Source organism: Lacerta agilis, chromosome 4 (genome assembly GCF_009819535.1).
Source record: "Lacerta agilis isolate rLacAgi1 chromosome 4, rLacAgi1.pri, whole genome shotgun sequence".
Classification (NCBI taxonomy): Eukaryota; Metazoa; Chordata; class Lepidosauria; order Squamata; family Lacertidae; genus Lacerta; species Lacerta agilis.
The window spans coordinates 28,007,071-28,017,325 of record NC_046315.1 but is presented as its reverse complement, the minus strand read 5'-3'; the positions used below and the strand labels follow the sequence as shown (position 1 = coordinate 28,017,325).

General features: G+C 44.0%; 1 protein-coding gene across 1 annotated transcript; it reads right to left on the bottom strand.

Annotated features, from left to right (window-relative positions):
- Positions 1-243: 243 nt before the first annotated feature.
- LOC117045464 (zona pellucida sperm-binding protein 4-like) lies at positions 244-9,995 on the bottom strand. The gene is made up of 12 exons (XM_033146533.1): positions 9,822-9,995; positions 8,237-8,352; positions 7,811-7,910; positions 7,035-7,190; positions 6,304-6,491; positions 4,904-5,001; positions 4,537-4,664; positions 3,586-3,775; positions 3,368-3,506; positions 1,971-2,049; positions 1,142-1,255; positions 244-425 (listed from the first exon to the last, which is right to left on the bottom strand). Exons 1-12 carry the CDS (start codon positions 9,991-9,993, stop codon positions 298-300), a joined length of 1,608 nt encoding a protein of 535 aa, XP_033002424.1. The 5' UTR covers positions 9,994-9,995; the 3' UTR covers positions 244-297.
- Positions 9,996-10,255: the final 260 nt, after the last annotated feature.

Here is a 10,255-nt window from a genome sequence, read left to right as displayed (position 1 = left end):
ATGTTGGTAACTGTTTTAGCAGTTCCAGCTTGAACCAAGCAATCATTGAGAGGTAAGGCAAGACTTGACAAGTACATTGTCCGCCCCTGCTCTTTACCATGAGGTGCCTTCTAGACATTGCTGCACCCATGGTCAAAGGTTCGGGGATGATGGGAGCTGTAGCTCATCATCATCATCAGGAGGATTCTTTGTTGACTAGCCCTGGTGTAGAGCTTCAATACAGGACAAGGCAAATAAAAGACATCATTCACCACTTCTTTATTTAAAACAAAAACAAAACAAAAAACATTCGTCCATTCACATTTTGGTCCTTTTCGAGTATTTCCTTAATCCTACAAGGGACAAAGCAACAAAAACAGCTCCTACTGCAACTACAAGGGCTCTCTCCCATTCTTTTGACAAGACTGGACTACTCCAATAGGAACCTGCAAGACATAATTAATTAATTAACCTGCTAATTAATAACCACAGAACTCTAGTTTTCTTGTGATTCAGCAAAGTCCTCAACTTCAGCAAAGTCCTCAAAGACTTTCGTACATCAGCATTTTCACACCATCCAACTTGCCATATACCATTTGCCCACCACTGCCATATTTCTTCAAATTCTTCTTACAAGGCTACCTATGGAGAAGCCTTTTTGCCTACACATGCCAAGCATATGCCACAGGGGACCCTCTGGGCATATATATATATATATATATATATATATATATATATATATATATATATATATGTATGTATTCCATGGAGCAAATCTCTTTAAGTACGTAGCATAAGCTTGAACCATAAGCACATCCATGCAACTGAAAGGTTGCTGCTCAGAAAAGGCTTAGAGGGCTCTACTCATTTCAAGTTCCTTAATTGTTCTTGCTCTTTATGACCAATACAGGAATTTAAAAGAAAAAAACCAAAATGCAGCAGTGTAGATAACCCTTAGCTTAAAATTCATGCATCCGAGCCAGTTATGAATTTGGCAGATCAGATCTATATAAGGAATAGTAAGTCTCCAACACACAAATACAGTTTCAAGGTCATGCCCATGAAAAGAATAGGACCCAATTCATCATGGTATTTCATGGCAACTGTCATTATCTCCCCCCCCACACACACACAAAAATCATATTCCCATCTCAATAGCTACCTTTCTGTTCAACGTTGTCCTGTTCTTTCTCCATCTGGAAGTCTACAGGTCCTTCTGCCATCACTAGGCTCCTTGGAGTGTCCTGTAGGGCTTGGTTCTCAAGCGATCTCCTGGCTATTTGACAAGAGAAGTTAGCAGGCAAGCGTTTAATACAGATGTTCCAGCTCTTGCACTGATCATGTCTCCCCTTTCCTTTCAGCCTCAGGATTACAACTGAGGCACTCAAGGGAGCTTTGCATTGAAAGCTGCGTTCGAGGCAGTCGCTAGGTTTTCTGGGAAAGCCATAAGCATTCAGCACCTCATTCGGCTAGATACTCCTGCAGAGCAGAACACTGCGCTAGATGCGTTTCCATACATTGTCAGGTCTCAGGCACAAAATTCCACATAAAGATCTGAATTGGCCTCCCACAGAAGAGTAATTTAGGGACGGTTGATGTATAAAATCCTCCAGAGGAGACACTGCAAGTTTGTTTAGTTTTGCATCTGGCAGAAAGCACCTTGAAAAATTGTACAGAACTGTCTATTCATCACAGCCTCCTCTCTGCATCGGAGTGGAGAACCACAGGCTCCAGGGCCAAATGCAGCCATCAGACCTTTAAACTCTCTACAGACCACAGCCCCTCACTGTTTTTGCCTGGCTGCAATACAGAACTAGATCCTGCTTGCCGTTTGGGTCATTTCTTCTGCACCAACAGTTCCTAACTGGTTGCCACTGCTCAAGGGAAGTCAACTCTCATTGTTACAAGAGGAAGAAATTCTTCCATATCCCCTTTTAGCAATTTTGGAAGAGAAAAGCAAATTGTCAGTTGAATAGCTGGGGAGCCATTACCTCTGATCCTAGGACAGTGAGCCACGCAGGATTCCACTGCGGATGGGACACAAGCAGCAGCGCTGCAGTGGAAGTAAACCTGGCAAAAGACAGTCAGACCACGCCTGTTAAAAGTACAAATCTAAGGGTTGTTCTATACACTGCCCACACATCCTTTAACAGGCATACTGTGCATTCCAAATCAGTTGTCCCGCCCAAATCTGGTGTTAACAGCATTTAACCAGACTTTGCTATGCTTAAACACAAGTAGATGGACCTTCATTGTGGAATGGTCCTGCATTAAGAAAACAAAATGACTTGTCCTGAAGCTAGCTGCAGGGTTCTGTACATGGGCATGGTATATGTCCGAATGGTATACTGTATATACTTGAGTATAAGCCTAGTTTTTCAGCACATTTTTTGTGCTGAAAAAGCTGCCCTCGGCTTATACTCGAGTGAGGCGGGCGGTGGGGGCGGCGAGAAAGAAGCCCTTTCTCTCCGCTCGTGCCGCCACCCGCTCTCCCCAGTCAACCATTCCTTAAGAAGCGTACAAGAATGGCGGTTCTTTACTCTCCCCAGGCAGCTTGTTCCATTCCTGAACTGCTCGCATAAATGCAAACTTGGCAAAGGAGGAAGAGGAAGGAGCAGCCCAAAGGGCTGCTTTTGGGCTGCTCGTTCCTCCTCCTCCTCCACAGCAGCAAAGGTGAACCGGCTTATACTCGAGTCAATAAGCTTTCCCAGGTTTTTGTAGGAAAAGTAGGTGCCTCGGTTTATATTCAGGTCGGCTTATACTCGGGTATATACGGTATGTCCAAAGATGGGGGAAAAAGACACCGTTCCAATGAAAGACGATGGGCAAATAAAACTGATGGAATATGCAGAAATGGCAGGACTTACCGGAAGAGTAAGATCAAGATGAGAGACTTTTAGTAGAATGGGGGGAAATTGTTGAATATGTGAAGACCAATTGTATGAAATTGTAAACATTAGCAGGACTGACAAACATGAGCAGTAAGAAATAACTTAAAGGGAGTAAAAAGGTTAAATTTGTAAATAGGTTTGAATTGGTTATGCACTAAGATTACGATATAAAAGAATGAACCCGCGGGGGGTGGGAGTCAAAGAAAATATAGACTGACTTTCTTTAGATTTTTTGTTGTTGAAATATTGAAAAATGGAAAAAATAACATTAAAAAACAATTTTCTCAACAATGATTCATGATAGATGGCTCAGTCAGTAAGGGTCATGGATTCTGGAAACACGTTGGGCCAAAGGAGGTTGGGACTAGATTACCCTCATGGTCCCTTCCAACTCTACAATTCTATGATTCCATGATTCCGTAATCTGATTCCATAATCTATTCCCATGCATCACCCTTTCACAAGCTAGGACCCTGGTGAAACCGGGGAGCTCTTACTGGTCCAGTAAGTGCCTGCCGGGAAGCAGTGCTGAAAGTGCTGATGACAAAGCGTTGGTAGTGAGATGGAAACTGTAGCCCTGAAACTGCTCCCACGAGGATGAACCAAGTCTGGTAGTTGTCTCCTTCATATGGACACCTGTAAGAGAGGAAAACGCTGCATTATGCGAAATGCTCTTCAGTAGTCTCGAATTCCTAGCTTGTCTTGGAGGTCTTGCCTGTTCATTAAGATGGGCCACTGAGGCCTCTGCAGGGGGTTAGTACTTGGTGTGGCCCAGCACTCATGAAGAACCAAAACAAGGTCTGGGTCTGTCCGCTGCAGGATCCGTACTTCCAGGAAAACAGAATCCCTCAGGAGCTTGACTACAGGGTAGTCCCCATTAGCATAGTATTTGCTGTACTGTTGGTCTGCAGAATACAAATATTGCAAATGGTTACACACCACTGAATGAGAAGGATCACAACACCTTTGCTTTAAAGGTTTTTATATTGTTGGAAACCACTATGATATAGCTTTATGATGCAGAATATAAATATTTTTTTTATGAAGAAATGAATTGGCCATGGTTCACTGAGTTGGTGGATGCTGTAGTTCAGGCTTCCTCAAACTCGGCCCTCCAGATGTTTTTGGCCTACAACTCCCATGATCCCTAGCTAGCAGGACCAGTGGTCAAGGATGATGGGAATTGTAGTCTTAAAGCATCTGGAGGGCCGAGGTTGAGGAAGCCTGCTGTAGTTCATTTGCACCTACACCTGCTTGTAGCCTCCTGTTATGGCTATCTTACAAAGATCTAGCAGTGTGCCCAGTTAATCCCTCCTAATCATCAAAATGTGTTCGTATCATGTGCAGCCTTCTATTGGAAAGCCAGTTAGTAGACACAATACTAACATTGCACTATGCACAACTCTTAGCAGGAAGTTTGCTATTTTCGTGAAGTTACTTCCCCCTAAGTCCGTTTGTTCCAGTTCAGTCTTTGGGGAAAGTTTGAAGATTGAGTATTAGGCTTCCAAGCTTTCCCTGTTCACACTATTGCAGAGGGGTGCAGACAGCTCCTAAACAGCCGATTCTTTACAATACATGCAAGCAAGAAGTACACGAAGTGGAGAATAGAGGTGTCAGAAATTATGACAGCCATAGATTTTCCTCTCATTGACATGATGACACTTACTAGTAGCAATTCTAAGCTCGAGGCTGAGTGGGCCAAACTGAGTGATTGACGGTGGAGGCGGCAGGGTGAGGACTTGTACCATAAGTGGGAGGAAGCTCCCTGTTGAGTACCTGCAGCTGACATGCAGTCTAGTGAAGAGCAAAGATAAAGAAGTTAGGTATTTGGGAAGAGCCTTAGCTTGGTAGTAGAGCATCTGGCTTTGCAATCAGAAGGCTCCTGGTTCAATCCAGGGAAGGACCTATCTCAAAACTTGAGAGCTGCTACCAGGCAATGCAGACAATAATGTGCTAGATAGACCAATAGCCTTAACACTGTAGTTTCCTGTGTGCCCAGATGCCATTATGTGTTGAGTGCCAGTTACTATTACCTGAAGGTGCTATCTTGCATGAGTGATCCAGTGTTCCAGTTTTTGACATCATGGTGTGCTACCAGCTCATTTGCATATATGCCCTGATCGCCTGCTCCCTGTTTTTAAACATTAAAGATTAGTTGGGATTAATCCAGTTTATTTGCCCTGCAATCCTGCACCCAGAGAAGATGAAGGAAACCTAAGAAGAGTTAAACATTTCTGAACCATAAAGTGCACTCTTTATAATACCTGTAAATTTAGAGGGGTTGCATCAATTGCTCACTTTCTCTGGCCTTAAGAAATTCAGAGCTTTCTCATGGGTGGGAGGTTGCCTGCTCTTGATAACGTTACACTCCTTCTGAAGAAGCCTATACAGATTGGGCTCAGGTGGCCTTGGTGGCACAGAGTGCTTCCATCAGCTTTGGCTGGTGGTCCAGCTGTGCCCCTATCTGAATAGGGATAGTCTAACTTCTGTTGTCTATGCCCCGGAACCTTTTGGTTAGATTACTGCAATGTGTTATACCTAGGGCTGCCTCTCAAGACAGTTTGGAAACTTCAGCTAGTGCAGAATTCAGTGGCCAGGTTGCTCATTGGGGAAGATGGTTTGAGCATGTTGCACCAATCCTGGCCTAACTGTACTGGCAGCCGATGAGTTTCTGGGCCCAATTCAAAGTGTTGATTTTGACCTAGAAAGCTTTAAAATGGTTCAGGACTATGGTACTTCAAGGATCACCTCTGCCCAGATGAACCAGTTTGGTCATCTAGCAGATTACTTTCCTCAGCCCCTTGCCCAATTCCTGCCTCCCCTCACCCCTGTACATTTTCAGACCAGAGAGAGTATGCATGGATTTACAAGGGCTTTATAAACACAGTCCATACTAGCCTATGCTTTTCTGTGCATCTCTTCCCACTATGCCTGGGGACTTCAGCTATGGAATGGCCATGCAAGAGGCTCCTTTTGTTGACCCCAGACTTACCTAAAACCAGAATAGTTCATCCAGGTATAATAGTGTGGTACAGTCAAAGAGAAGGGTCATAGCTCAGTAGTGACTTTGCATGCAGAAGGTCCCAGGTTCAATCCCCTTCATCTCCAGGTAGGGCTGGGAATGTCCCCAACCTGAAACCTTGGAGAGTTGCTGCCTGTCCATGTAAATGATACTGAGCTACAAAAGTTCCAACTTAGCACCGTAACTATGGGTACCCGGGGCTGTGGGTGCCATGCAGCATGCACCAAAATTTGTTAGTTCCCAGCCCCTTCATGGGGAATTTTTTGGGTGCTCAGGCACCCAGGACCCAAGCGAGCTGGCACCTATGCTGAGCTGGATGGCCCAATGGTCTGACTCAGTCTAAGTACATTTGCAGACTGGTTGCTTAAATCAGGAGCTTTCAAGGCAGGTGGTTTTGTATTGGATTCCTACCAGAAAAGTAGTTCCGCAGGAAGAAAGCGGGAATTTGTAAAGGACAAAGGCACCGTTCTTTGTCACAGGAACACAACCACTGCCATATCCACTGACAAGATGCACAGAGTCCAGAATTAATGACGGCAGAGTCACATCCCTGGACACTGCAATCGAGAAGTAGCCATCTGGAGTGCAGTGTGTAGTCACTGAAAAATGAAAGCCAAAAGCATTAGCATGGAATTCCACCACAGAATTCTCAAGGTTTCTAGAATTAACCATCCTTCCTTTTGTTGTCTAGCCACTTGGCTCCAAATGGAAGGCAACCATTTCAGCCATAGGAGGTATCATGGCCACAGTAAAAGAATCCATTCAGATGCCTTACATTTTTTTCTGAAATGGAGGCTGAAAACATCCAATTCCAGCAAATCCCAAGGTGCACCTTTTAAAATGTGGATTTTTTTATAAAATGCTTACCATATAACTAGATTTCCTTGAGCCTGCTTCACTTCTATAGTTCCTCCCCTTCTCTCCATATAAGCAAGTGAGAAGAGTTGCTTAATTAGATATTGCCTTGCAAAAAAAATATGGATTTGTGTAGCTAGGATGAAAGTTGTTTTCTAGACTGGAAATTCAGTTTCCCTTGACTTCTCAGGCACGAAGTGCTTTGTTCTCAAACCAGAACCTCAAAATATGCCTAAAGTACACTTCTTGTGCAGATGTCTTTTTTTTTTTAAGAATGCCCAATCTACCTGTATTGCCATAGTAACAAGGAACACGATGATCTTCAGTGGTATAACAGCAGCCTCTCTCTTCACATTCTCCCTGGGACACATGTTCAGAGGCACAAGGAAGGCGGTCTTGTCTCTGCACTCCCTGGCATACGCTGCTTCTTGGAACATCTAAAGCTGAAGGCCAGAATGTTAGGGTTTGTGGTTACATCATCCCACTCATCCTAAGAACACATTTCTGCTATTGCTGAAATACTGCCTTTAGCCTATCCTACACTATCAAACCTATCCATTCTTAAGGAAATCAGGCCTGAGTGTTCACTGGACGGACAGATCTTGAAGCTGAGGCTCCAATACTTTGGCAACCTCATGAGAAGACTCCCTGGAAAAGACCCTGATGCTGGGAAAGATGGGGGGCACAAGGAGAAGGGGACGACAGAGGACAAGATGGTTGGACAGTGTTCTCGAAGCTGCCAACGTGAGTCTGACCAAACTGCGGGAGGCAGTGGAAGACAGGAGTGCCTGGCGTGCCTGGCGTCCATGGGGTCATGAAGTGTCGGACACGACTAAACAACAACAACAACAACACTATTGGGAGGGATTTATGGTGGATGAAAAGCCATCTTTCTCTCCCTTACAAGACACAACATAATTTATCATAACCTGCAATTCTGTATTGACACAGGGTGCCCTCTTCCCCTTGCCCACCTGATGTCCTATAATGGTTTGCTTCTTTCTGCCAAGTAATTTGGGGTGACATTTAGATTCTAAAAGTTTAGATTCCACAGTTGCTATACCTGGCAAATGGGTTGGGCATTTCAGGTCCTCTTCATAAAGAAGCACTTTACTAACCGCTTCCAGTCCTTCAATCCTGAGAGTCATTAAGAAGTAGCTGTTCTGTATTAACAGACAAGGCAAGGCATGTTTGGAGATTTCCACTAATTGAACTAAGACAGAGATTGCTCCCATAACTTGCACACTTATTAGAAGACAACAGTTTTCTACCATGCAATTATAAAAGCCCATTCCACCTGATTCATGATGCAAGAGACTGTTCAGGAATTCATTCAGGAGTAACCTGGTATGAGGATCCTTCATACATCCACCCAATTCATGTAACTCATTTCAGTGACTCACAGCTGATCCGAGTGTGACTGGAAATATTTGTCTATATGGTCCTTTGTAGCAACCCTCTATGTCCCAGCAAAGAGTCAAGTTACTACCTTTTTGATAAAGAAGCATCCAGTATAAGGAACAATGACCACTGTAGAGCCTTCTGGTTTCTGAGAGATGGAGACACAAGCAGATCTGTCAAGAGGATGGGACTGGCCTTCTGAATCTAGGAAAGAAATTGGTGCCCTCTTTGAGATCTATCCATGCAATGTCTTCATGCCAGGGGTCAAAGCTCTCACCCTTACATTGCTTATTCTCAAATGGTTCGGCTCCAGTCAGTACAATACTTTTTAATCAGTCATGCCCTACGGCCTTCAATCTTTCTCTGATGTGTACAAATATTTTTTTTTCCTTATTATCTAGCATACTGATCTGTTGCTGAAATATGAATCTCAACCCAGTCAAAATCAGCTTCGGTGAAGCTGCAGATTAATTATACTTCTTTATTCCTTACAGTATCGCAAGGCTAGTCTGAAGCCTAGGTAAGATTACCGCCCCATTATTCCAACTCTGGTGTCCCCAGATTGTATGATACAGACCAACCGCCATCAAATGCCTGATAGCAAAGCCAGCACAGATCCTGATAATGAAAATTTAAGCATCAAGCAGTCCTTCACTTCCAAGATACAAGGATCAAGTACACACTACTTTCAAGTTTGTAGAGCTTCCTAATTCTTATTATGATGGCTTTCCTTCATAGGCTCGTGATTTCCTTGCCCTTCCAGTGTTATAGATAGAATGGCAACTACTTCCCAAACCCAGGATGCTCTCTGCTTCTTTAACAGCCACATGCCGAAACTTGAGTGGATCATTTACCACCATTGCCTTCCCCCACTCCAAAAAAATGTAGGAGTGGGATGATAGGCAAGCTCTCTCGTGTTGAATCAATGCCTGGGTTAACGCTTCAGAGCTTCAATCAGGAGGAAAACTGACCAGCTAGTGCAATTCTCTAAAGCCTATGTAACTGTACTTGTATCAAGGCCGCCCGGCTCTTTGACACCATCTGCTAAGACACTCTAGTTTTTACAAGCACAGTTTCCCCCTCCATAGTCCTATGACCCACTGAATCACCACGATGGGTTAAACACGAAGCTCTGATTATTGTACTAATGGCAGGCAGGTTCCTATGCTCCACATAAGAAAGAGTCTGCCTGAACAGCAACCCTGTAACCAAGGACAAATTCATAAAAGCAGACATAAAGAGTTGCTCTGCAGCTGCTTTCTTCCACTGGGAGTTGGAATTTCCTCTTGCAACACAAAGCCCAAATTAATGCAAGGACAGCAGCCATTTGAGGAACCTACTAGCAGCACCCTATAGCTCTAATATCAGATCAGTGTCAGCTGCACCTGTAAACAGGCCTTGATTGGTGTAGCAGCCAGCTGTTTGGGTGTCCTCTGCTTGGTTGTCCAAAAGAAGCATGGTTTAAAGAGGAAAAGGGAGAACCGAGGCCTACAGCCAACCTTCCCAATCCCACATCAGTCTACTAGGCACACTCAGTCTAGTCGGAGGTAATTGCAGAGGGAAAGGGTATAATTCACAATACACCAGAAAATATAAAGCTTCTGTCTGAAACGTTGGGGCCAAATCCCCCAAAAGTCTCATTTACAAAGCACCTTCGATAAGAGTCTGCTTACCTAGAACAGTAAGAAAGTGAATTATCTCTGAATGGTTTGCAGGTAAGGTGAACTGCAAGCTGTCCCTTCCACAATACAGCGTTCTGCTGCTCCACAATCTTGGCAAATCTTTAAAGCTACTAGGAACACCCAGAACAAGAGACACGAACAAACAAATAATCCAGAAAAGCATTATGCCCGGAGGATCCCAAAGCCGTTTTACTGCTGTCATCCTGTCTTAACAATAGTGACCACACCTCCTAAAAGTCTTTATATATATATAGGCTTAACTAAGCTGTGATTGGACAGAAGAAAGGAAGGGGTGTGGTTTCTTCAGGCCAGGTAAAACCACAACATCCTCTTGAGTGATTATAATGGAGACATACCTGCATTATAGCCAGCAGATGGCAGTAATAGGGCCTCTCCTAAAGCCTTGCAATGCTATGAGAATGCCT